The 27,416-nt window shown below is 45.3% G+C and overlaps 2 protein-coding genes across 3 annotated transcripts; both read left to right on the top strand.

Moving 5' to 3' along the window:
* The first annotated feature begins 694 nt into the window (after positions 1–694).
* Positions 695–12,096, top strand: LOC133277049 (guanylyl cyclase-activating protein 1-like). The gene is made up of 4 exons (XM_061468558.1): positions 695–2,157; positions 7,837–7,986; positions 10,264–10,354; positions 11,381–12,096. Exons 1-4 carry the CDS (start codon positions 1,960–1,962, stop codon positions 11,506–11,508), a joined length of 567 nt encoding a protein of 188 aa, XP_061324542.1. The 5' UTR covers positions 695–1,959; the 3' UTR covers positions 11,509–12,096.
* A 2,634-nt stretch (positions 12,097–14,730) lies between these two features.
* On the top strand, positions 14,731–19,042 carry LOC133277048 (N-alpha-acetyltransferase 20). Of its 2 annotated transcripts, none has more exons than XM_061468557.1 (6): positions 14,731–14,820; positions 14,965–14,989; positions 15,066–15,156; positions 16,613–16,673; positions 17,685–17,830; positions 18,715–19,042. In XM_061468557.1, exons 1-6 carry the CDS (start codon positions 14,768–14,770, stop codon positions 18,798–18,800), a joined length of 462 nt encoding a protein of 153 aa, XP_061324541.1. In that variant the 5' UTR covers positions 14,731–14,767; the 3' UTR covers positions 18,801–19,042. The 2 variants fall into 2 exon arrangements, with proteins under 2 accessions (XP_061324541.1, XP_061324540.1); XM_061468556.1 differs by having other exon boundaries at positions 14,732–14,820; positions 16,538–16,673.
* Positions 19,043–27,416: the final 8,374 nt, after the last annotated feature.

Raw genomic sequence — 27,416 nt, 5'->3', positions numbered from 1 at the left:
GACACAGGGGCTTGGAGCAAGCTGCTCTAGTGGAAGGGGTCCCTTCCCATGGCAGGGAGTTGGAGCTGGAGGAGCTTTAAGGGCCCTCCCAACCCAAACCAGTCTGGGATTCTATGATTCTAACAGGCACACGTTTCTTGTACTGAAGGTCACAAGGTTGGACACAACACTCCAGGTGGGGTATCACCAGAGCGGAGTAGAGGGTTGAGGTCTTCATCGACCCGTGGCTACCTCTTATGATGTAGCCCAACACACAGGGGGGTTCTGGGTTCAAGTGCACATTGCGAGGTCATGGGGAGCTTCTCCTCACCCAACACCCCAGTCCTTCTTGGGGCTGCTCCATTCCAGTCTCCCCCAGCCTGTGTTTGTGCTTGGGATTGCCCCAGCCCATGTGCAGGACTTTGCCCTTGGCCATGCTGAACTCCATGAGGTTCACACAGTCCCACCTCTTTGGCCCATCCAGGTCCCTGTCGATCCCATCCCTTCCCTCCAGTGTGTCAACTGCACCACACAGCGCGGTGTCATCACAGACGCTGAACAGTGTTGGTCCCAGTGCCGACCCCTGAGGAACACCACTCATCACTGGTCTCCATGTGGACATTGAGCCACTGACCACAACCCACCAAGTGCGATCATCCAACCAATTCCTTATCCACCAAGTGGTCCATCTATCAAATCCATGTCTCTCCAATTTAGAGAAAATGATGTCATATGTGCCAGGGAAGAAGCTGCTAAATAATTAATATCTCTCAACAGTGTGGAACAGTGTCAAACTTTGCACAGCTGCAGGCAGATGTCATCAGTCATTCTTCACTTATCTATTCACTTCAGTATGACCAACACTGTCATAGAAAGGCACCAAATTTGTCAGGCAGTTTGCCTTTAGTGAAGCCATGTTGGCTGTTACCAGTCACCTCCTTATTGTTCATGTGCCTGAGTGTATTTTTCCAGGAGGATCTGCTCATGAAGACTTTACGAAGTGTGAGCAGCACAAGCATTTTCCCATGCTTGTTCATCCCCAAACCACCTAGATCCATCCCTTTCCCTGTCTTTGGTTCCTCCCATAAACCTCCCATTATAACTTCTGCAATCCCCAAATGCTCTTCCCCTGCACTCAGCAAAGTTTCCCATACTCCTAGGCAGTAACCCCACTCAGCCTGTAAGGCATTCTGACAGCTTCTCCCATTGATTCATTGTGATAGGATCACCTCCAGGCCCACAGGGCTGATGGCTCCCCTATGACAGCCTTAGAAGGAGCTGGGACAGAGGCTTCATTTCTTCTACTGGGTTATTTGGGTTCCCCAGCTTGTGATTGTCTCTTTTTGCTCATTCATGTTTGTGCAAATGAGACTTGTATGGGTTGATTGCACTTCTCTGTGGTTCTGGGATTAGCCAGGTCAGGGCATTATTTGGGTTTCCCCACCTGCCATTGTCCCTATGTGTGTGTGAAGGTAAGCTTTTTCACACATAGCCTAACATTATGATGAGCTGCTTCTGTAACACTTTCTGGTCCTATACACTAAATTATCCGACATTTCTATTTGAGAAAAGAGACTTTCAAATCCAGTTAGAGGAGGAGATTTTTACTTCACCCCAAATCCCACATATAGTAGATTTTTCCTCTTACTTTCATGTATAGTTATACCAAGGATAAAAATAGAGTAGTGTACCAGTATAGCTCCTGAAGCCAGTGTCTGATTAACTTTCTCACCCTTTCTGATTTGGCTCCTGAAATAGCAGGGATTTGCTAGATTATCTTGCACCTCCTTTCCATTCTAAGAAGACAGTATCATTGAAACTTTCAGGTTTGTAAACTGTCCTCTAAGCAGATTAGATTTAGATCCCCCACTTAACTGACACTAATGTCAAACGTGGACAGGAGCAGACAGGCAGTGCTGTGAGAGTAACAGGAGGAAGAGGATCATTCCTGTAGCACCATTTTTCTGATCACGCATACATATGGGGAACAACAGCAGCTCCACAGTGGATGATCTACAGGCTGTCGAGATCCACCACTGGTACAAAAAGTTCATGATGGAGTGTCCTTCTGGACAGCTGACAGAGCATGAATTTAAACAATTCTTCGGGCTTCGAGGGCTGGATCCAGAGGCCAATGAGTACATTGAGCAGATGTTCCGCACATTTGATATGAATAAGGTGAGTTCTCCTGCAAGGAGATTAACTGCCACAGTTAATAGCACATTATTATCTAACCACCTTGTGCAAATTCATCCTTGAATTTTGAGAATTCCTAATTGTGTATTAATTGACTTGGCCTTATTTGACTAGCAAAATACTAACAAAAGGAGATTTCATTATTATTCTTATATGTTCTTATTACTCGAAAATGTATTTGTATTAGGTAGTAGAGACTTCAGGAATCAAAACCAATAGAAATCATTATTGCATTCACAGAGGAATTAATTTCCAGGTATTGGCATCTGAAATTCACACTGCAGACAGACTGGGCAGATGATCAATGGGGCTCTCCTCAGTGCTAGGAGGTGCTCAGTTCGCTCCCTCAATGCTAGGAGGTGTGCTCAGCTCGCTCCCTGGAATGTCTGTACACCAATGCGCGCAGCATGGGAAATAAGCAGGAGGAGTTGGAAACCTGTGTTAAGTCAGGAGACTATGATCTGGTGGCAATTACAGAGATGTGGTGGGACAGCTCACATGACTGGAATATAGTCATGGAGGGCTATGTCCTTTTCCGAAAAGACAGGCCAGCCAGGAAGGGTGGTGGGGTTGCTCTTTATGTGCGGGAGCAACTACAATGCACCGAGTTCTGTCCAGGGACAGATGACGAGCGAGTTGAGAGTCTGTGGGTGAGAATTAAGGGGCAGGCTGTTGTAGGTGTCTGTTACAGACCACCAGATCAGGGTGAGGAAGTTGATGAGGCCTTCTACAGGCAGCTGAGAGCGGCCTCACAGTCACAGGCTGTGGTTGTCGTGGGGGATTTTAACTTCCCTGATGTTTGCTGGAAGGACCACTCGGCAATCCAGCCACAGTCCAGGAGGTTCCTCCAGTGTATGGATGATAACTTCCTCCTGCAAATGGTGGATGAGCCGACCAGGAGAGGAGCGCTGCTGGATCTCATCCTCACTAACAAGGAGGATCTGGTTGAAGCAGTAAGGGTTGAGGGCTGCCTTGGTTGCAGCGACCACGAGATGGTGGAGTTCAGGATCTTGTGTGGTAGGACTAGTAGAATACCAAGTAGGATTGCAACCCTGGACTTTAGCAGGGCAAACTTTGGCCTTTTCAAGCAATTGCTAGGGGAAATCCCATGGGCAAGGCTGCTTGAAGGTAAAGGACCCCAAGATAGTTGGTTGACATTCAAGGACTGCTTTTTCCATGCTCAAGATCGGAGCATCCCGACATGTAGGAAGTCAAGGAAGAGGGCCAAGAGACCTGCGTGGCTAAATAGGGAATTGCTGGGTATGCTCAAGTGGAAGAGGAGAGTTTACAGGTCATGGAAGGAGGGGCTGGCCACTTGGGAGGAATATAAGGCTGCTGCTAGAGGAAGTAGGAAGACAGCTAGGAGGACTAAGGCATCCTTAGAATTAAACCTGGCGAGAAGGGTCAAGGACAGCAAAAAGAGCTTTTTTAAATACATGGCAGACAAAACTAACACCAGAGGCAATGTAGGCCCACTGATGAACGGGATGGGTGCCCTAGTGACAGAAGATACAGAGATGGCAGAGTTACTGAATGCCTTCTTTGTCTCTCTCTACTCTGCTGCAGGCAGTCCTGAAGAGCCCTGTACCCCTGAGACCTTAGATGAAGTCAGGTCGACGGAGCGGTTTGCCTTAGTCGATGAGGAATGGGTTAGAGACCAGTTGAGCAATCTGGACATCCATAAATCCATGGGTCCAGATGGGATGCACCCGCGGGTGCTGAGGGAACTGGCAGAAGTCATTGCTAGACCACTCTCCATCATCTTTAACAAGTCTTGTGAAACGGGAGAGGTGCCTGAGGACTGGAGGAAAGCAAATGTCACTCCAGTCTTCAAAAAGGGCAAGAAGGAGGACCTGGGTAACTATAGACCGGTCAGCCTCACCTCCATCCCTGGGAAAGTGATGGAACACCTTATCCTTGGTGCCATCTTAAGGCATATCAAGGATAAGAGGGTTATGAGGGGCAGTCAACATGGCTTCACCAGGGGGAAATCATGTTTGACCAATCTCTTAGCCTTTTATGAGGAAATAACACGGTGGATGGATGATGGCAGAGCGGTGGATGTGGTCTACCTTGACTTCAGCAAAGCATTTGACACAGTCTCCCACAGCATCCTCACAGCTAAATTGAGGAAGTGTGGACTGGATGATCAGGTAGTGAGGTGGACTGCGAACTGGCTGAAGGAGAGAAGCCAGAGAGTTGTAGTCTATGGGGCTGAGTCTAGTTGGAGGCCTGTAACTAGTGGAGTGCCTCAAGGGTCAGTACTGGGACCAGTATTATTTAATATATTCATCAACGATTTAGATGAGGGAATTGAGTGTACTATCAGCAAGTTTGCTGATGACACTAAGCTGGGAGGAGTGGCTGACACGTCAGAAGGCTGTGCTGCCATCCAGCGAGACCTGGACAGGCTGGAGAGTTGGGCAGGGAATAACTTGATGAAATATAACAAGGGGAAGGGTAGAGTCCTGCATCTGGGCAGGAACAACCCCAGGTTCCAGTATAGGTTGGGAAACGACCTGTTAGAGAGCAGTGTAGGGGAGAGGGACCTGGGGGTCCTAGTGGACGACAGGATGACCATGAGCCAACACTGTGCCCTTGTGGCTAAGAAGGCCAATGGCATCCTGGGGTGTATTAGAAGGGGGGTGGTTAGTAGGTCGAGAGAGGTCCTCCTTCCCCTCTACTCTGCCCTGGTGAGACCCCATCTGGAATATTGTGTCCAGTTCTGGGCCCTTCAGTTCAAGAACGACAGGGAGCTGCTGGAGAGAGTCCAGTGCAGGGCAACAAAGATGATTAAGGGAGTGGAGCATCTCCCTTATGAGGAAAGACTGAGGGAGCTGGGTCTGTATAGTTTGGAGGAGACTGAGGGGTGACCTTATAAGTGTCTATAAATATATAAAGGGGGAGTGTCACGAGGATGGAGCCAGGCTCTACTCAGTGGCAAACAATGATAGGACAAGGGGTAATGGGTACAAACTGGAGCACAAGAGGTTCCACTTAAACTTGAGAAGAAACTTCTTCTCAGTGAGGGTGACGGAACACTGGAACAGGCTGCCCAGGGAGGTTGTGGAGTCTCCTTCCCTGGAGACATTCAAAACCCGCCTGGACGCATTCCTGTGTAACATTATCTAGGTGTTCCTGCTCCAGCAGGGGGATTGGACTAGATGATCATTCGAGGTCCCTTCCAATCTCTAGCATACTGTGATACTGTGATACTGTGATAGCAGGTAGCAGGAGCTAGGAGGTAGGTAGTACTCCTCACTGTGACAGGCAACCACTGGCTGTCTTTAAGGTAAGAACCAGTAGCCCCCATAATTCCTTTAAGCATGCAATGGCCCTCATTTTTGCCTGTTTTTATCCATATATACTCAAGCCTATGCTTGAAGGCCTGTAACCTCAGTAACAGAGAAATTTGGTTTTATGGCAGCCTCGATAATTCAGCTTTGCTCTCTGCTCCAAGATTCTGAAATGGCTGGAGCAAATGTCTGTGAATCAGGGAGGGGCATGTCACAGGGACACATGAAACAGCTGGGAAATCACAGGGTCAGTTTTGAAGAAGGAAAGCCCAGGGACTGAGCAAAGAGCATTGGTTTGGACAACATGTGAGAAGGCGTAAGGTGTTAAGGAATTCTAAGGAATATTACAAAATTCTTAGAGCAGGCAGGCTCCATTAGGGTAGCTGAGACCTTGTGGTGCATGTAATGACTGGAAATCACTGCACATCTCAAAGAATATCCTTTCTAATCCTGAAGTTCTTTGTGCCCTGGATGATGACAGTGACGAGAAACAGTTTAATAAACTAAACCAATGCATTTAGAGGTCTTGCACAAGTCTTTCCCTTTACTTCTGCCATTTCTTGGGATATTTAAGGACTTCAAAATTTGCTCAAGGATGTTACACATCCCAAAGTTCTCCTGTAAGCCCCATGTTATGCAGTAAGCAATGTTTTAAAAAGACTCTCAAATTCAAATTTGGTTATAAAAAAGATATCTTCTAAATAAAGTGATAGTGATCTCAAGGGCAATGAAGTAAGATTGTGACAACTAGTGGAGATGGATCTACATCAGTTAATCTTAGCCTGTAACAGCCACTTAATCTAATCTCCTTTCATAAACAAGGGCAAGGAACAACAGCACCCAGAGGAAGAGCCACTCTGTTGTAATACAGATGCTGATGGATGGAATAATCTGCTCCCTGGACCTTCAGATGTTGAGGACCAAAAGGACAAATTTTCAATAGAGTTATTTTAAAAATTGCACTCATGCCCTTCTTGTCATCTTTGGAGCTGTTTTTGTTTTCCTTGACTTTGCTCAATGAAGTTGGGAAAAACTCACATAAGGGGAATACTACAGTGATCCTGGATGAGTATTTGAAAATGTCATGATGCTTGCTGTGAAGCAGCAGTGCTCTGCTAGCCCACCTGCAGTTGCTATTTATTTATATTGATTCTGGAAAGGCACCTGACTTCGTTTAAATACCTCAATAAATGAAAGCTTCATTTTTATGCTCTGTAATTTGTTGAAGTAATTATTCAGAATCTTTGACAGAAATACATTTTCTTTTTTGTTGTTTTTTCTTTTTAACCACTTCAAATTTTAGTCAGTGTTAAGTCTAGGGATTATGAACCTTTACTGTCTGGCATTTTTCTTCCAGAGGAAACAAGAGATTTTTAAGTTTCTTTGTAAATGCAAGAAATCAATTTTAAAAACCTAAATACAAAACAATTTTTCCAGCTGTCAAATCGTGTTCTATGTGTTTTAAAAAATATCTTCAGTCACTTCTTTTCTTCCAGAGAATGGAGATAAGATCTATGGCTCACTGAAATAACAGTAGTTTTCCACGATGACAAAGCAGACTAGTACAGAAAACCTAAGGCAGAATTACCTTCCACTTTTCTTGCAGCCAGGACTCTGGATCAGTTTTCTCTCCCAGTAGGCCATAGGCAGTCAGCTTTGGTGGGCAGAGAGGGGTTGTTCACACTGGCCATGAGAAGCTCTCCATGACCCGGCTTCAGTGTGCCCTTGAGCCCAGAACCCCCCCGTGTGCTGGGCTGCACCCCCAGAGTGTGAGCAGCAGCTCAGGGAGGGGATCCTGCCCGTCTGCTGTGCTCTGGGGAGACCTCCCCTGCAGTCCTGATCCAGCTCTGGGGCAGCAGGGCTAGAGGGACATGGAGCTGTTGGAGCGAGGCCAGAGGAGGCCATGGAGATGCTGCGAGGGCTGGAGCAGCTCTGCTCTGGAGCCAGGCTGAGAGAGCTGGGCTGGGTCAGCCTGGAGAAGAGAAGGCTCCTGAAGGGGAGACCTTAGAGCAGCTCCAGTGCCTAAAGGGGCTGCAGGAAACCTGGAGAGGGACTTGGGACAAGGGATGTAGGGACAGGCCAAGGGGAATGGCTTTAACCTGCCAGAGGGGAGGTTGAGATGAGCTCTTAGGCTCTTCCCTGTGCGGGTGCAGAGGCACTGGCACAGGGTGCCCAGAGAACCTGTGGCTGTCTTATCTCTGGCAGTGTTCAAGGCCAGGCTAGACGGGGCTTGGAGCAACCTGGTCAATTTTGGTTTTCTTTTTCTTTTTAGCTGTGAATCTAGAGAGCGAAAAGTTAAAAGAGCATCAGAGCAGCAAGTCCCTCAGTTTGTTCCTGTCACAGTTTGGTTTCCATTTTCCCACAGGATGGATATATTGACTTCATGGAATATGTGGCTGCCCTCAGCCTTGTTCTCCGTGGGAAGATGGAGCAGAAATTGCGGTGGTATTTCAAGCTGTATGATGTAGATGGCAACGGCTGCATTGATCGACATGAATTGCTCAACATCATTAAAGTGAGTCTGCAGGGATCTATGTTCTTTTCTCTTTCCTTAAAGACAAATTTCACCACGCATGTAAGACTTTTGCTGTTTCCTATATGGATGATCCTGGATGAGACCTTCTTTAACAGCATTCTTTTTTTTTAGCAGAATTCCCCACAATCTTGTAGTCCACCACAGCATATGTTCCAGCATAGCGAACTCCATACATTTTTTTAGCTGCCTAGGACCTAAATTGCACTTTCCAAGATTTCAGACCCCGTGACTGTCAGTTGTGGTCTCTGCAACGTGTCCTTCGTATCTCCTTTTCCCCATGCAAATTGTAGTTGGAGTGTTACTCCCAGTTAGCCTCTTAGAACCAGCTCCTAAATGCCAATGTAATACAAAATTTCTGACTCTGGGAAATAGTTTGAAGAAGAATGACTGTCAATTAAAAAACAACAACAAAAAAAGAAGTATACAAATAGCTATTGTGGAAGGTGTTGGAATTACAGGCATAAAGATGACCTTATGAGTATCTCAGAATGAATTATCTCTAGATACTGTAAAACTGAAAAGACGCAGGAAAGACTAAATGACCATAAAGAATTCATGTTTCTGAATAAGTAAGTCAGAAAATGGATTTGATAAAGATCTGAAGCCTGAGTTGTCACAAATAAAACCACTAAAAATATGTTAGCAATGAATTCTCATCTGGATATGAATTTTAGTGCTGGGCATGGAGAGACCAAATCAAATCGAAAATATACAGCCTCCTACCAATAACTTGCAATAGAAATACACAGACATCACAGTGAAGCAAGAAATATTAACTGTTTAACACAGAGCTCTTGAAAAACAAGTCCTGTGGGTGATAACTGGTGGCGATTGTCCTGGGTTCAGCAGTAACAGTTATTTTTCTCCTTCTTAGTAGTTGGTGCAGAGCTGTTTTTGGCTTTAGTCTGAGAACAGTGCTGATAACGCACCAGTGTTTTAGCTGTTGCTAAGTAATGTTTACTCCAATCAAGGACTTTTCCAATCTCATGCTCTGCCAGTGAAGACGGGCATGGGAAGCTGGGAGGAAGCAGAGACAGGACACCTGACCCAAACTAGCCAAAGGGGTATTCCATACCACAGCACCTCGTGCCCGGTATAGAAACTGGGGGGAATCACCCGCAAGGCCCAGATTGCTGCTGGGGTTGGGCTGGGTATTGGTTGGTGGGTGCTGAGCAATTGCATTGGGATCACTTGTGGTTATTGTTTCCTTTTCCCCTTTTAGTTTTATATTCTCTGCCCTTGTTACTACTGGTGGTAGCAGCAGTGGTTTGTGTTATACCTTAGTTACTGGACTGCTCTTATCTCAACCCATGGGACTTACTTTCTTTCAATTATTCTCCCCATCCCTCCACAAGTGGGGTGGGGGAGTGGAGGGGAAAAAAGTGTGGAGTGAGCAAGTGGCTGCGTGGTTCTGAGTTACCAGCTGGGCTTAAACCATAATAGCAATGAATTTACTGCCCTTTGGCTTTTGTGAGTTCAGTGTCTTTTTTGGCAGACTTAGCAAGTTGCTAAGGTGATACTTAGACTTAGTAAAACAGCATTTGAAAAAGAATGAAGAATCCACATATCAGAAGGTAAAAACTAGAAAATTAGTAGTCTTGGAATCAATGTGAAGGCTCTGGAATCACATAATTTCATGGACACCCTTAAACAAAGGAAAAAAAAAGGCGTAGAAAGGGAACCCTTCACTATATGGTTATGAATAAGATGAATTCCAATAAACAGTAATGAATAATGATTAACCTTTGTTTACTGAAAATTAATTTCCAGTGAGCTTCAGGGAGAAACATGACATACACAAAGCAGTATATAAATGGAAATAGGAAAAGCAAGAATAGAAATAAATGATCACAGCATATAACAAAGGAATTTCGTAATGTCAAATGTAAAGGGTGTTTGACAGTGTTTATGGGCCTTGGTGGACCATAGGTTAATAAAAAGTGAATCAAGTAGGTGGATCCTGATTCTGCCATTTCTGCAGTGCTTAACTGCTACCTAAGCAGATTTAGGGTGATCTTCTGGGTTTCCCTGCTCATTCCATGCTTCAGAACCATGCTCCCTTTGCACCTTTCAGTGCGAACTGTAAGGCCTGAATATTTCTGCTGTGTTTACCTATGATGCTGGTTCATTTGTATGGGGAAGGTACCAGGAATGACTGCCTTGTTCTGAATCAATGCTGGCAGGCTGCAGTGGAATCTCTCTCATTTTTTGGGAGCCATTAAGCAGCTTCCTGTTATTCTTGCTCTTTTCTTTTAGGCTATTCGAGCTATTAATGGTGGTGACCATGAAACTAGTGCAGAAGAATTCACCAACCGAGTCTTCAACAAAATTGATGTGAATGGAGATGGTAAAGGCCTTGTCTACATCATTCAACACAGATAGCCTCTTGTGCTAGAGAGAGACATCCATGTCTTCCTTTCTTGATTGAATTTTATGCCTCCTCATTTTATATTTGAATTCTCATCCAGGAATGCATTCTCCATGAATTTCGTGAAGCATTCTTTCCTTGCATCATACATAATCAGTATGACAGTTTTTTTTCCCCACACAAAGTCTCAGCTGTGTTCTGTCCACATGAGTTTGGTAGTGGGGTTTTGGAGCAGATTTGCTTGGTTTGGGTTTGTTTTTTTCTTTTTTCCTTTTTGTATGTTGCTGTGTAGCTGATGTCAGAGGTAGAAGTGGGAAATATCAACAGATGTCCCAAACTGCTCCTAAATATTTCAGCAGCAGGGAAAGGAAGAACTGGAATTTAATGAAGTTCACAGTTTCTTCACTGGGTCTGGTATAGGCAAGCAAGCACATGAAGTGCTGTGATCCAGTCAGTCAAAAGCTGGTCAAGGCCATTGTAGTTGCTATTTGTCCCTGACACATACATGCTGCTTCATGTGCTTATTATTTTCTGACATGCTCTTTTGTTATTCCAGAAGAACTCTGCCAAGCTGCTTCCCTGCATAGGGGCTTTTTGACCTAGGACAGAAAACCTATTTCTGCCTGCCACAGCTCCCTTCTGTCACTTCTTTTAAACATGATAACCAGCAAGTATGGGGTAGGTTAGGACCTTGACAGGTTAGGCCAAAAAGGAAGCAACTAATACAGCCTTATTTACAGGATGATCCCACTATGATCCCACTCTTTAGCTATGCACTTCCTCTATTCTTTCTTACGTACCCTTTCCCTGACGTCGGGAAAGGAAGGAAAGGAAGCTGGAATAGCCTGGATATTGGGGAAATTTCATATGAACTCAAAAAAGACTCTCTGAGGCCTCTTAGTGCTTTAGAACACTGTATGTATAGTAAGTGCTCTCTAAAGTTAGATTACCATACTCCTTGTGGATTGACATGATTGTAATTTTCTCTGTCTGTGCCTGACACAGGTGAACTTTCTCTGGAAGAATTTGTGGAGGGAGCAAGGAAGGATGACGAGTTCATGGAGGTTATGATGAAAAGTTTGGACCTGTCACACATTGTGGCCATGATCAACAACCGTCGTCATAGTGTATAAATCAAGCTGGGTGAAAACACTCTGCCAATAGCCAGAAGGATGTACATACACCAGGAAGGAGACACAGCATTTTTTACAACAAAAAAGTTTCCATAAACATGCATATGGAACTGCGAACAGAAAGATACTGTTGTATTTGTGTATCTGAGTGCCTGTTCCTGTAAAAATATTGAAGCTCAGCCACATACATGCAGGACAGGTTCAGAAAAAATGGATTTGCACGGCAATGCTTGACTTGACCTCCTAAAATTTAAAGGCCAAGTTTCAAGGCATGTATTTCCTCTTTATTCTGTGTCCCTGATTGCCAAGTGGCAATGGACTAAAAGTAACACTAAGTTTATGAAGACCACTGTCAGAACTGGATGATGGAATGTGGAGAATTTCTGATGTGTATAAAGAGGAGCATCAAACTGTTATCAATATAAAGAGCTATCAAAAGAATATAACTTCCACTGTTCTTGTTATTGTATTAGATCAGAAACACCAGCATGTTCGTCCATACAACATCTGGTTGGATTTTGTAGTCTCTACAGAAATAGCTTTATTCATAAGATCTCAGAACCAAAATAAAAACCAGTCTGACAACAAATCTGTTCCCAGCTGCACTGTCAGTAATGCTGTTTGCAGCTTTCTGTGATCAAAGAGCTCTTTACCAAACAAATCAACAGTTTAGGAACAGCTTCTGTAACTGAATAAAATGTGCTACTCTGTTTCCCAAAGCAGAAAAATTACCTGAGAAATTAACTATTTTTTACAGTAATTGTCTTACTTCTCTCATACAACTGAATAAATTATGTGAAGTTATTCTTAATATTGTTGCTTCACACATCTTTTATTGGTTTTTCTTTTTATTCTTGGGGAGAAAACCTAAGAAGCAAAAGAAACAACTCAGTGAGGTGACTTTGTGACTACTGAAGTTGATAGTTTAGATCAGCATGCCACAAATGACTCTGTGTCTTTGTACATGATGGGAAGAGCATGTAGCATAATAGAAACTGAGCAAACTCTGTCTTGTTTACTAACAAGACATTAGGTAAGGTCACAATCAGAAAGTCCTTTGAATCTGGAGAGAGAATCAGAAGTTAAGAGGAATTCAGGAAAAGTTCAGCAGAGTGCCTGTGCCAGTTGGAGAACTTGCAGACCAGTAACACGAAGACTTGAGAGTGGATTTAGTCTTGCCTATGTTTAACCTTCTGTGATGGCCTATGTATACCAAAGTGTCTAGGCTTACCTCTAAGTCACAGGAGATTTAGTTAGTATTGTCACTGGAGTGAGCGATCACATTTAGAGTAGGCACCAACATTTTCCCAGGTGGGCATATACCCATGTCCTACTGTTATGTTCATGTCTGCAGTCATAGAGCTTCTGAGAGGACTCAGAACCTGGGTATTGCAAATATCACTCATTTTGCCAGGGGATTATTTTAAGTATGTGCTGTTGGACTCTGTTGTTCCTTTGGACTGATTGTTGTGGTTTAAATACAGCCGGTAACTCAGCACCAGCAGCCGCCTGATCACCCCCAGGGTGGGATTGGGAGAATAATCACAAGAATATAAATCCCACGAGTGGAGATAAGAACAGTTTAGTAACTAAAGTACACTGTAATACTACTACTAACGATAAGGAAAATAACAAGGGACCAAAATATAAAACCAAAAAAGAGAAAAACAACACTAATTAGCAGTGATGCCCAATACAATCGTTCAGCACCCACTGATACCCAGCTTGGGCCAAGCAGTGATCAGCCCCTTCTGGGGAACTCCCCCCACTTTCTATCCCAAGCATGATGTGCTGTGGCATGGAATACCCCTTTGGCTAGTTCAGATCAGGTGTTCTGTCTCTGCTCCCTCCTGGCTTCTCATGCTTCTCCTCACTGCAGAGCATGAGAGACTGAAAAGTCTGTGGTGAGGGGAAGTGACTGAGCAACAACTAAACCATTGGTGTTATCAGCATTGTTCTCAGACTAAAGCCAAACCACAGCAATGCACCAGATACTTGGAAGGAAATTAACTCCATCCCAGCTGGAACCCGTATACTGATGAAGACTTGAGTTCTTCCCCCCAAGATTCTGTTGAACCTGTCCTGTTCCTGTTAGATGTCCTCAGTCCCCTGCAAGGGGGTTTTATGTAAATATAATTTAATTATCATGTGACATACAGAAACCACCTTCCCCCCCCCCCCCCTTTTTAGTTCTTGGGAAAGTGAAGAATTTTTTAAGTGCAGCTGACATATTGAAGAAATCACCAAGAAGCTGTAGCTGCCAGCAGTGTTACAGCAAGTTGCTATACACAATGTACAGATTTTTTCTCGACTTTGTAGTCTTTTGAGGACTCAGTAGTTCAGAACCCCTCCTGCATTCCCCGTTATGTCCCAAGGCTTTCTCTTACTCCCTTTGAACCCCTCTAGTCCACTTCCCATCCACTTGAGGTTACTTTAATGAGAAAGTATGATTTAGGCACAAGTGTGGCAAATATTGTAGGAACTGTAGCTCAGAGAGGTGAATAGTAGCCAGAGGGGTAGGGAACAGGCTGTACAAAGTGGACCACAGTGAATAGTATCCTTGTTCATTCGGCTTGAGTGAAATATATTACTATGCATTCACTCTGAGGTGTGCCCCCAGCAACTCAGCACCATAGCTGTGTCCCTCCCGTGTTCTCTCAGGTCCTTTTTGTTGCCATCCATCTGGGTATCACAGGCATTGCTTCTTACAGGCATCCAGTAGGTGTGTACTTCTGTAGTGGTCTTCCTTGGCATTTCCTAGAGAAGACGTGTGTTATCAATGCCCATAAAGATCCCAGGCCAAGGGCTGCCTTTTTTTTTTTTTTTTTTTCCCCTTTTTCCCCCATGTTTCGCGCAGTGTCGATCTGTGCGGCCGAACCGTACTGCCAGGGGCTCGCCACGGGGATACCCCTGGGCGCTGCTCAAGCTCTCCCTGCCGCTGCGCCGGGCTCCGAGGGCGACTCGGCCTCGCAGCCGCGCCGCTCCGCGCTGCGCCGAAAGCGGCCTCAACCTCCACAGCCCGACCCCCCCTCCACTGCCGCTCCCCGCCGCCTCTGCTCACTAGAACCCCCAGGGGCAGCTCTCCCGGCGGGCGTACATCGCTCCACTTCCGCCTCTCCGTGGCGGAAGGGGCCTTTGGGCGGCGGGAGTGCTTCCGGGGCGGCGATGACGACGTCTGGAGCTGTGGGGGTAGGTGTGGCGGCACCACCAGCACCGGCGCTACCGAGCGGCACCACCGAGCACCACCACCGGCATCGGTATGACGACGCTTCGGGCCTTCACGTGCGATGATCTCTTCTGCTTCAACAACATGTGAGCACCGGCCTGCCACGGCCCGGCCCCGCCGATCCGAGCTCCGTCTCACTCGGCCGTGGCTTCCCTCAGGCTCCCCGGGAGCTAGGGGCGCCGCTCGGCTGGCGGGGCCGGGCCGCGGTGACCGCTGTTCTTCCCCCGCAGCAACCTGGACCCGCTGACGGAGACCGTATCCTTCCTGCTGCCGGGGGGAGCGCGGGGCGCAGCCCGGGCTGCCGCAGATTGCTCCTTAACCGAGAGCCCAGTACGGGATCCCGTTCTACCTGCAGTACCTGGCGCACTGGCCCGAGTATTTCATTGTCGCCGAGGCGCCTGGCGGCGAGCTAATGGGTTACAGTGAGTGCGGGGTCCCGGCGCTGCCGTCTCGCTGTGCTGCATGTTGGGGGGGTTATAACGCAGGAGCTTTTCCTACTACTCACTTTTTCCAACAGGGAAGAGGACTGTCGCATAGCATCTTCCTGTTTCATACCTTTCTTAGGGTATTAGGTAGGACTCACAGCGCCAGTTTTTGATTTGGTGTTGCTAGCCAGCAAGAGCTCTTGACTGTGGTAGCAGGTTTTACACAGGTACAAGCATTTCTGTAATCATAGAATCGTAGAGTCATACAATAGTTAGGTTTGGAAAGGACCTTAAGATCATCCAGTCCCTGATGAAGAGTTGCTTTAGGCCCCCTTCAGTTACTGGAAGGCTGCTATGAGGTCTCCACGCAGCATTCTCTTCTCCAGGCTGAACAGCCCCAACTTTCTCAGCCTGTAAGCCTCACTCCCTGCGCTCAGCTCTGATCTCATGCTGTCAGTCATCATAAGTAAAAATTCTGAGCTTGGGTTTGGCATTGTCCTGTAAGGGAAAGCTCTGGGAATGGGTGTCTACTGCTTATTTGCTGTGGAATATTTGTATTTTGCAGAAATCATTCCACATGGAAACGTCGGTTTGTTTGTTCCTTCCCCCCTGTCTCTGACCTCCCTTGGGGAGCAGAATAAAGGGTCTTTAAGGGAAATAAATTACTTAACATAGTAAAGCTTAAAGCATTTGCTCTACGGAAGGTTTCTCTGTACCTACCACATCAGTTGCTTATTGGCAGTGACTGATGTTTATAAGAGTACCATGTAGAAGTGTGAGTATTCATTAGTGAACTAGCATTGATTTGGCTCTGTGTAGAAAGGAGAGGAAATACAGAGAAGCACCCAAAACACCCCAATAGCCCCTTGGTTTTTTTCTTAAACATTCTGTATTTACAGGGCCTTGGCTTCTGTTACCAGGTTGGCAAAGCTTCCCAGGCTCTGCTCCTCCACAGTCACCAAAAGTCTCCAGCAGTTTCCAGGATGGTGACTTAGTTTTGGCTTTCCAGCCCTCCATTCCTCCATTATTTTAGTTAGATCCTGGATTCTGCTCAGTTAAAGACTCACAAGAATTCCTTAAAATTTGCATTTGGCAGTCATGCCTGAAACAGGGATTTTCAGAATATTTGTGGCAGTTTTTTCCTTTTTTTTTTTTTTTTTCCTTTTACGCTATCAAGGAACAGCTGTAACACTTGAGCAAAATGACATTTGTAGTGGTTGCTGAAGCACCAAGTGATAACATAGACATCCCTGTGTGAGCCTTTACCACAGTCCTTCCAACGTTTATTTATATGCTGGGGGGTGTTTTGCTAAAGGTGTAGAGAGTGTGGTGCATTGTTCTAAAGATGTTGCTGTGCTGATGCTGTCTGTGTTCACAGTAATGGGTAAAGCAGAAGGCTCTGTGGCTAGGGAAGAATGGCATGGACATGTTACTGCTCTCTCTGTTGCACCAGAATTTCGACGCCTGGGTTTGGCTGCTAAACTGATGGAACTTCTGGAAGAAATTTCAGAAAAGTGAGTACTATCCTTAAATTTATCTTTTAAAACTTAAAGATTGAATTTATCTTTTAAACTAATCCTTCTACAGACACCTGTTCATGGCTTAGGTATTTGCATGAAACATGCCCAGAATTTTGTTTTAAGTAGTGTTCTAACTGACTGAAATTCCCTGTAGCTAGAGAAGATTTAAAAATGTTGCTTTGTTCTGTAAGATTTCAGGGTTCTGTGAAAGCTGACTTCCCAGGATGGGTAATAATTAGCCTGAATTCCAACAGAGATACTGTGTAAGAGGCCCTTTTCTTCACAGAAGAGAGCTTCATGAAACATCAACTGCTTCATGTAGGGCCTCAAACACACTTGTTCAGAATCTTGGGCTCCATGCAATTCCCACATGCAGAGTCTTGGAAAAATTTTGTAGGGCAAACAGTATTTTAGCTCGCTGTCCTGTGCTTGGGTGTTTGTACCTCCTGAAAGTTTAATTTAGCATCAGATGAATCCATGGGGGAATGTCCTCTCTTGTGCTGGTGGCACAGCCCAGTTGCAATCAGTAGGATCAGAAAGTAGTATCACGTTTTGAGAAATTTGCCATGTTGGGAGAAGGGTTGTCTCTGGTTGGGCAGCTGCCGAGTTGTGACTATTTCCATCACTCCCCCCAGCCATGCACTTGGAAGGACGCAGTCCCTAAGTCAGTGCAATCTAAAATGTGGATTAATTTATTTATTTATTTTTTATAATTTCTTGTGGCTGTGAGGCCTGTGTGGGTGTTCAGCCTGTCCTGTTCTTTCAGTTCATAATTCTGAACCTGCAGTGGCTGTAAAGGAATGGTCAATGACAAAAATAAAATGAAATTTGTACTAGATTTGTCCCTTGGTAAAGGAGTGCATCTGTTATCACAGTGTGACAGATGTTGGATTAGTGTTCCACATCAATGGACCTGCTCTTAATCTGATTACAAGTTATGGGTTATTATTTAGAAACATGTTCACTTGGTGCTGCTTACTGTGATTTTGGGATTTTTTTTCACAGAAAGGGTGGCTTTTTCGTCGATCTCTTTGTGAGGGTATCAAACCAGGTTGCAGTAAATATGTATAAGCAGCTAGGCTACAGTGTGTACCGAACAGTACTTGAGTACTACTCTGCTAGCAGTGGAGAGCCAGATGAAGATGCTTATGGTAAGTACTTGCTTATGGTAAGTACTCAAGCTGAATGGAAAGATTCTCATGTTGAGGGTTCCTGGGTTTGTTTGCATGATTTTTATTATTTTTTTTTAATTTGAAACAGGTTTGGATAGGTGTTGGTGAATAGAATTTTGCATACTTCTTTAGGTAGCTTCTCCTACTGAAGATTACATCAGTTATAAAACTTAATCTTGTAGTTTACACTTCTTGTAGCACCTGTGGCAAAATACAGAATAAGAATAAACTAAAAGTACAAAGACACTCATCCTGTATGTAAGATGAAAATAAAAATGCAGTTTCTAATCTAGTTTTTCTTGCTGAGAAGTGCTCACACCCAGTGGCTGGCCTTTTTGCTACTGTTACTGAGGGAAGGAGTTGCAGTGTTTTCCTCATTTCTTCCCACAAAAGGGACTTGAAGCTCTGTTTTTCTCAGATGTCCAGCTACAAATTTCCAGCTGTCAGTGGTCAACAGTGTGAAAGAACTGGGTGGCATTTTCAGTTTAAAAGGAAGGAACATAGAACTTCAAGTATGTTAATGTTAATTTTGTTAACAAAACTTAAGTACCAGCTTCCTCTTTCTAGACCTTCTTTCCTCTAAGATCCTCCCCAGTGGGTTACCTGGCCATGCTGTATATCACTGTGAAAAACAGGAGCTACAAACAGAAATCTACCAGTGTTGCAGACACCCTAATTTCTGTATTTAACCTTTCAGCCATTTGCTTTCCATTCAGTTGAGTTTCATGCAGTGTTATAATCCAATTTATAACGCTGCTGAGCAATTAAAACTGATCTTACTGCACTGCAGAATTCATTCACTTTGGCTTTGTGCATTGGCTGTCTTACTAGAATAGCTTTTTTTTTTTTCCCTTTTACTACAGATATGAGAAAAGCTCTTTCCAGAGATGCAGAGAAAAAATCAATTATACCTCTGCCTCATCCAGTGAGACCAGAAGATATTGAGTAACTGTAAGCTGTGGTCCTTGGGCAACTGAAGAGTGTCAGGTTCCTTCTATACCCCTGGCCCCCAAGAACTAATAGATGAGAAATCTTAATCTCAATGTTTTTCCCCATGAAATACCAAAAAGCAACATTGAGAAGCTTACTAGTGCAGCTCTGTTGGTAATGGCTGCATACTCCTGCACTTACCCCATTATTTTTCCTTTCAAATACTGGAAATTCAGAGACTATTAAAATGGAATTACCTCATGTATGATGTTTTCTTGGTTTTCCTTCAGCCCAAACATAACTGAAGTCAGTAACAGTAAAAACTCTTCATATGCATTTATTCATGACCAGTGAGAACACAATACAATATCCAAGAAGCACAGCAGGGGAAAGCAATGTATTAATACTGGCATAGAACATAAAGCTGTTACACATGTAGACATGTCTTTCCCCTCTTCATGGCACAGGCCTGGAACTGAACTGAGGTTTGATTTGAAAAAGCCAGACAGCCAAAGCAGTTGATGCTTTCTTTCCACCTTGGACCAGATTCAGGATGAGCTCTGTGTTCTGGGTACCCCCATACTTGCCTTAACATGCTGTGTTCACTGAAGTAATCTGTGGTCAAGATTTATTGTTTTTTTTCAACTCTTCTTGCTCAACTTCAAGGTCAGTGTAGGATTTCTGAGGAACCTGCATCTTCGGCATCTTCAAACAACTCTGTATCTAACACTCAAGATGGTTAATGGAGAAACATGGATAAATGTGGGATTGGCAGAAGTGAAATTCAGAGAACAGAGTATTAGTTTGCCATACAAGACAGGATTATGACTAAGCAGTATCAGATCTTGTGCACATAATTAATTTATCTTGCTCCTGTAAGCATGTTTGTCCTGCTTTATCATGGGTTTTACAGTGCTTTGTACCCTGCCAATAAACAAATGCAGGCTAAGCCACTGTGGTGAGTAATTCCATTCAAGATGGTAGATTATTTACATTTAATTGGCTGCACTGTGTAACAAATACTGGGGTTTGGTCCTGGTTTTCTTCCATCCTTATATCCAGCTTCCCATCCCTTTTTAGCTCTCACATTCTGTCTGATATCCAGTCTCTCTTGTTCCTCTCTTGTTCCCAATCCCTACTCCATTCTCCATCACTGTTTTGCTGTCTCTTGTTTTTTTCTTAAGAAGTGCCCTGTGACTTTTCCTTCACTCTCCCATTCCTCTGTCTTCTGCCATGTCCAATTTTCGAGGCCGAGGAATTGACATCAGGAGTGACAGGTTGCTAGAAGCAGGTCCTTCATGCCATTACTTCTCCGTCACTTTGTTCCTATCTGTATCTCTCTCTATTGCTCAATCCTTCTTCCCTGTTCTCTGTCCTACTTCTTTCTGTGTCTGGGTTTTAATTTGCTGTCCTCTCTTGCTCTTCCTCAGTGTGGTTGCTTTTAAAATGTTCTTTCAGTGGCTACTTTTACATCCTCACTGTATTTTATGAAATCTTTCCCCAAGTCCTGCAGAGCAGGCACATTCAGGGCTGTTCAGTGCCCATTACAGTTGGTTTTCCCCCAGTGCTGTCTTCTCTGTCCCTTTTTCTCTGTGTCATTGTCATGCTCCCTGTGCCTGTATTTAACCTCCTGTCTCTGTCCTGCAGCCCATCACTATTGTTTCCCTCTGCTCGGGGCTGGAGTGGTGGCTGCTTGGTTCCATTCTGCTCTGGGACCAGCACTGGGCAAGTGAGTGGTCAATCCCCCAGCCAGAGCCTCTGGTGCTCGCAGCCAGCAGAAGCAAGTTCGAGGATGCTGCAGAAACTGCGTGGGACCCAGAGAAAAGGCAGATTCGCTGCTGGTGCAGAAAATCTGATGAAAAATTGCAGTCAACAGAGCATGCCCCGTACCTGAACTGGTCCCTTGATAGGTAAGAATGTTTTCCTTGCAGGTAGAAGCATGAACTTTTATCCACGATAAATTAAGAACTGCTTGTTAATGTCTTTTGGACAGTTTCTTCTCTGTTTCATCATACTAATTTTGTGGGCAAATTTAAAGTAGCCTTTTAGTTTTATATGTATAACTAGATTTCTAGTAATACATGATGTCAGTATAGTTCGGTTATGAGCACCTAGATGCCAGTAGAAATGTAATTAATCTATGTTCCAAATGGCTATTTTTGAGAAACGTAAATATTCAAGAAATCAGGGTTGTGTGTGGCAAAACATGTCTGTGTGTCCTGCTGAGTAAATGGCATCAGTCAATAGCAGGTCCAGCAGCAGGGCTGTCATTGCCTACTCTCAATATTGCTGTAGTAGTGCTGCAATATTTAAATCTAACAGATTGGTTCTGAAATAGAAGGAGAATGCCATACCCTGTAGGGGCTATGAATGCTGACCCTTTTCTCTGCCTGCCTCTGCCATGCAGTGGAGCTGGTTTTTTTTTGTTCTGAGTCTAAATGTTTTGGGACATGTTGCTGCTGTGTGTTTGTAATTTGTTTTGCTGCTTTTTCACAGAGTTGGAGTTAGGGATCGCTTCCACTATGGCGAAGTGTCAAGATAACGGTTTTTGGTTTAAAGCCTCAGAAACCATGTTCACTGAACAGCGACGTTGGTGAAACTGATGTTGTGTGCGCTGCCATGCTCACAGGGATGCTCGGCAGCTCCTTGTAGAAACAACAGGCGTGTGTGGGCAGGCACAGGATTGTGCTCCGAGTCTTAGAGCGTTAAGTATTTTAGCTGTTGGGAGATGGAATAGAGCATGTGTCTGTTAAATCTTAGGATGGTCAGAAGCTGGGAGGCAGCCTCAGTCATGCCCTTAGGTGGCACACTTGCAGTTGTGAAAGATCTTGGCCATTTGGAGAAGTGGCCTGGAAAAATAAAAATAATTCAGTTTTTGCAAGGAGGCATTGACAAGGGCAGACGTGTTGCTGCACACTTTAACCAAAAAATATCCAACTTGGAACCAGCAGGGTGAGGAAGTCCTGGCTGTGCGTAGGCTCGAGAAAAAGCGTGTGGGTATCTGTGTCCCTCACCTTTGTGTTTCCGCCAGAGCAGTTCTACTGAAACTCAAAGCTGCCAGTGAGTTAGAGGCAGGGTTGTCTAAACAATGCAAAGCTCTAGCAGCCTCTATCACCAGCTGTAACAAAGATGATGAAAAATACTTTTACCTTGGCTTGGCTGTAGTCTTCACAAAGCTGCACCAACAAGGGAAGCTTTGGATTCCTATCCACCCTGATGTTAAAGGTTTTTTTTTCCTCTCTCGGCCTGAGGTTGGCTGCCACCATTTCACTGCAGTCGCCCTTTGTTCCATAATGAAAGGAAAAGGAAGAGGGATGAATCTGTAGAGGTCTTCAAGCACTAGGTATGTCAATGATATGTGTCTGGATTTTTCCAAAGGTACTTGTAGTATGGGCTTTAAAGTTGACATCAAGACTATGCCAACTCTCCTTCTCTGTTTTTTTCTATGGAATATTTTTAAGACAAATATTTAAAATAAGGTCTGTTGTGTAGCATGTGATGCTATGTGAAGCTTACTCCCCTCCATTTATTGTCTCCTGTAAGCACAATCTGTTTCTGTGCACTTAACAATTAAATGATACCGTGAAAATATTGCAGTGCTGAAAGAGAAAAGAAAGTGTTTGAAAGAGCTCAGATATTCACAAAGTTTTCTCTTTTCTCAGTTCATAAGTTTTTAAAAGAGCTTGCAGTAGTACTTGAGAACCTTGCTGTAAGGCATTAGTGCCTGTACTAGAAGCAACCAAGATTGCAGAGGAGCCATGGACCCAAGGGATAAATTAGTATTGCTTCTGTGTGTTTTCCAGGCTTTCTGGAGAAGCATAGGCAGCCTTGTAAGCAGGGATGGTGATTCTGGATGTGGTTTTGGTGAGTTGTTGCTTCAGTGGTGTCCTTTTTCCTTACCCTACGATGTATAAATTTTTATGTCAGTTGGAAAGAGATTTCTGGAAGAGAAAACTTTCTCAAAGAAATTGTGTTTGTGGAACTCTCCATCAGAGGGGATCTTCAGATCCCTTCTGCTGTACCTCACATCCCTTCTTGCTGTTCTAGGTAGTAAACTCATCAGCAAGAGGACTTTTCACCTTCTACAAAGAAAGAAAGTCCATTTCCTTCCAAAGACACAAGCACAGTGCAACTCCCAGAAGTTGATGGCATCACTGATGTCCTGGGTTCAGCAGTAGCAGTCATGTTTTTCCTTTGTGTTAGCTGGTGCAGTGCTGTGTTTTGACTTCCAGCCTGGGGACAGTGTTGGGGAAGCCGATGTTTTCGGTTGTTGCTAAGTGATGTTTACCCTGACCAAGGACTTTGTGAGGCTCGTGCTCTGCCAGGGAGGAGGGGAAGCTGTGAGGAAGCAGAGATGGGGCGCCTGACCCGGGCTGGCCGGGGAGGTATTCCATACCACAGCACGTCATGCCCGGGGTGGGGGGTAACTGGGAGTTACCTGGAAGGACACAGGCTTCCGGGTGGGACTCGTTTTCTTGGCCGGTGGTATCGTATTCTCTTCCCTTGTTATTTCCCCTTATCATTGTTGTAGTTGATAGTAGCGGTGGTGATTTGTGTTGTACATTGGTTGCAACCCGTAGGAGTTGCACTCTTTCGATTCTCCTCCCCGTTCCTCCGGGAGCGGGGAAGGGGAGAGCCCTGGTGCAGGGGGACGGACGGACGGACCTCGATTGTTGTCAGCTCGGCAGCACTCACTGGGAGTGAGTGAACAAGTTACCTGACTGGGTTTAAACCACGACAGTTATTTTTGGCGCCCAACGTGGGGCACGAGGGGTTGAGATAAGAACAGATCTGACTGGGTTGATAGTCAGTCGTCACAATGCTGATTTATTGGCTCTCAAGGTTGTTCCTCCTGATCTCACAGTTTCAGTATATCGTATCTTACTCCCATCCGGTATTTGCTATATTAGTGTTTTTCAAGTGTGGGGCTTGGGCTAAGGTTTTTGTCCCATTGTACTTTATGGTAATGACTTGTAATACAATAGAATCATTGATCATGAAACTGATCTGGCTTATGTTCCCAGTGTGGTCACCACCTTTATACTTTGGGAGGTATATGATGGAGGTGCTTAGCAATTACACATCTTTTTTTCTCCTTCTCAGGTGCTCAACCTGTGAAGGAGACATCCTTTTACCCTCCCAGTCGTCCCCCCAGACCATTTACATTTGAGAGTTTTGAATTTTTTGAATGGCCTTTTAATGCTGTTGAGACTTGTTTGCTGATGGTGATGGGAATCACCATGCTAGCACGCATACAGAGTGTGTTTTGCCCACGACTGATTTCAAGAGTTAAGCAGAGTCAGGTTTGGGTCTTGTCTGGGGTCAAACGACGGTGTAGGAGGACCAAGAGATTTTCCCTGAGGCTGGACAGCCATGAGTGGCAGGGTGTGTGGGATAGTATGGGCAAGTATCTATGTCAGTAGGCCCCTCCAGTACTTTGGAATTTGACTACTGAACAACTGCAAAATCCAGAAGAATTAGTAAAACACTTAAATGAGGTGTGTGGTCATTCTGGCCATACCAGAGATGGATAAATCACGGCAACGTGCTGGGGCTTGGCCTATGCTTACAGGGCCTTGTTCAACACTATCCAGCACCTTCAAAAGGAAAAGAATGTCGGCGGATCTGAGGGCAAAGCAACAGTCGCTACTCAAACTTTGGCTGCAATGAACAGCACAGCTACCCCAGTGGCAAGTACAGCAGCTGCTCAAACTTCAACTGCAACAGACAGCGTGGTTACCCCAGCTCCAAGCACAGCAGCTGCACCACCTCCAGCAACAAGTACAGTTGCTACTCAAACCACAGTGATAATTACTGCAGCCAAACCAGAGGACCAATTCGTACCAATATCGGTTGCCCCTGTACGCAAGAGAACAAGCAAAAAGGAGGCAAAAAGGGTGAAGCGAGATGAAGAACCAATGAATTCACCACCCGGTCCAGAATCTGATCAGGAGTCATCATCACATGACGAAGAAGAAGAAGAAGAGGTAACTTCTCGACCTCGGACCTCAACCGAGCTGCGGAATATGCGAAAAGATTTTACCCGTCAACCAGGGGAGCACATCATCACCTGGTTACTCCGATGCTGGGACAATGGGGCCGATGGTCACGAACTAGAAGGTACAGAGGCCAAGCAGCTGGGATCACTTGCTAGAGAAGGGGGAATTGACAAAGCAATTGCAAGAGAGAAAAAGTCCCTCAGCCTTTGGAGGAGGCTCTTGGCAGCTGTGAAAAAAAGGTTTCCGTACAAGGAAGATGTTACAAGTCGTTCGGCCAAGTGGACTACTATAGACAAAGGCATCCAGTCTCTGAGGGAATCGGCCATCGTAGAGATGATCTATCACATCAAGCCGAATAACGGGGATACACCTATAGATCCAGATGAAGTTGAATGTACATGACCCATGTGGCGAAAACTTACACGGAATGCACCGTCATCATACGCCTATTCACTGGCAACAGTAACCTGGAATGACATAGTACCACTAACAGTGGATGAAATGGTTCATAAACTCCGAGAGTTCAAAGACAATCTCACCCCTTCCATCATCTCAGCTGTGAAAAAACTGTCCCAGGACCTTGAACAATTGAGGGACGATCTATCTGATTTATCCAGCTCCTCATGTGTACCAACACACATCTCAGCTATTAACAAAAGGCATCCTATTGTTCAAGAGAGGAGATACAGAAGGTATATGCCACGGGGTACCCTATGGTTTTACCTGCTGGATCACGGAGAAGACATGACAAAGTGGGATGGAAAACCTACTTCAGCTTTGGAGGAACAGGTGAGTGGACTGAAGAGGGGAGCAAGGGCCAAGACTGATCGTCCCATGAGAGCTACGGCTTCAGTCTCTGGTGAGCAGTTTCCCAGATGGAATGGAAGAGCTGATTTTACTCCAGCTCCTGTGATAACGAAGAATAATCCCTTTCAACAAGACTTAAGTGTCCAATGCTGTGACGACCATTAGAGGGGCCCTGCCTCCAGCCAGGTGGAGGTAGGGAACAATCGGATTTACTGGACTGTGTGGATCAGATGGCCTGGCACATCAGTCCCACAGAAGTATAAGGCTCTAGTAGATACCGGTGCACAGTGTACCCTGATGCCATCAAGCTGTCAAGGGGTGGAACCCATCTATATTTCTGGAGTAACAGGAGGATCCCAAGAGTTGACTGTGCTGGAGGCTGAAATCAGCCTGACTGGGAGGGAGTGGCAAAAGCACCCTATTGTGACTGGTCCAGAGGCTCCATGCATCCTCGGCATAGACTACCTCAAGAGAGGGTACTTCAAAGACCCAAAAGGGTACCGGTGGGCTTTTGGTATTGCTGCTTTGGAGACTGAGGAAATTGAGCAGCTGTCCACCTTGCCTGGTCTCTCAGAAGATCCCTCTGCTGTGGGGTTGCTGAAAGTTGAAGAACAACAAGTGCCAATTGCGACCACAACAGTGCACCAGCGGCAATATCGCACCAACGGAGACTCCCTGATTCCCATCCATCAGCTGATCCATAGACTGGAGAGTCAGGGGGTGATCAGCAGGACCCGCTCACCCTTCAATAGCCCCATATGGCCAGTGCGAAAGTCTAATGGAGAATGGAGACTAACAGTAGACTGTTGTGGCCTGAATGAAGTCACACCACCATTGAGTGCTGCCGTACCGGACATGCTAGAACTTCAGTATGAACTAGAGTCAAAGGCAGCCAAGTGGTATGCCACGATTGATATTGCCAATGCATTTTTCTCAATTCCTTTGGCAGCAGAGTGCAGGCCACAGTTTACTTTTACTTGGAGGGGTGTCCAGTTCACTTGGAACCGACTGCCCCAGGGGTGGAAACACAGCCCTACCATTTGCCATGGACTGATCCAGACTGCACTGGAACAGGGGCAAGCTCCAGAACACCTGCAATACAATGATGACTTTATTGTGTGGGGCGATACAGCGGAAGAAGTCTTTGAGAAAGGGAGGAAAATAATCCAAATCCTGCTGAAAGCCGGTTTTGCCATAAAACGGAGTAAGGTCAAGGGACCTGCACAGGAGATTCAATTTTTGGGAATAAAATGGCAAGATGGACGTAGACAGATCCCCACAGATGTGATCAACAAGATAACAGCAATGTCTCCACCAACTAATAAGAAAGAAATGCAAGCTTTCTTGGGTGCAGTGGGGTTCTGGAGAATGCACATCCCAAATTACAGTTCGATTGTAAGCCCTCTATCATGTGACCCGGAAGAAGAATGATTTTAAATGGGGCCCTGAGCAGCAACAAGCCTTTGAGCAAATTAAACGCGAGATAGTTCATGCAGTAGCCCTTGGACCTGTCCGGTCCGGGCCAGATGTAAAAAATGTACTGTACACTGCAGCTGGGGAGAACGGTCGTACCTGGAGCCTCTGGCAGAAAGCTCCAGGGGAGACTCGAGGTTGACCCCTCGGCTTTTGGAGTCGGGGATATAAAGGATCTGAGGCCAGCTATACCCCAACTGAGAAAGAGATACTGGCAGCCTATGAAGAGGTTCGAGCTGCTTCGGAAGTGATTGGCACTGAAGCACAGCTCCTCCTGGCACCCCGGTTGCCCGTGCTGGGCTGAATGTTCAAAGGCAGGGTCTCCTCTACACATCATGCAACTGATGCTACATGGA

The sequence above is a fragment of the Pezoporus flaviventris genome, unplaced genomic scaffold (genome assembly GCF_033815535.1).
Source record: "Pezoporus flaviventris isolate CSIRO_AGI_PZ_B2104156 unplaced genomic scaffold, CSIRO_AGI_Pfla_v1 ptg000049l, whole genome shotgun sequence".
Lineage (NCBI taxonomy): Eukaryota > Metazoa > Chordata > Aves > Psittaciformes > Psittacidae > Pezoporus > Pezoporus flaviventris.
Note: the sequence above shows the minus strand (reverse complement) of the source record. Positions and strands in the feature narration are given on the sequence as shown.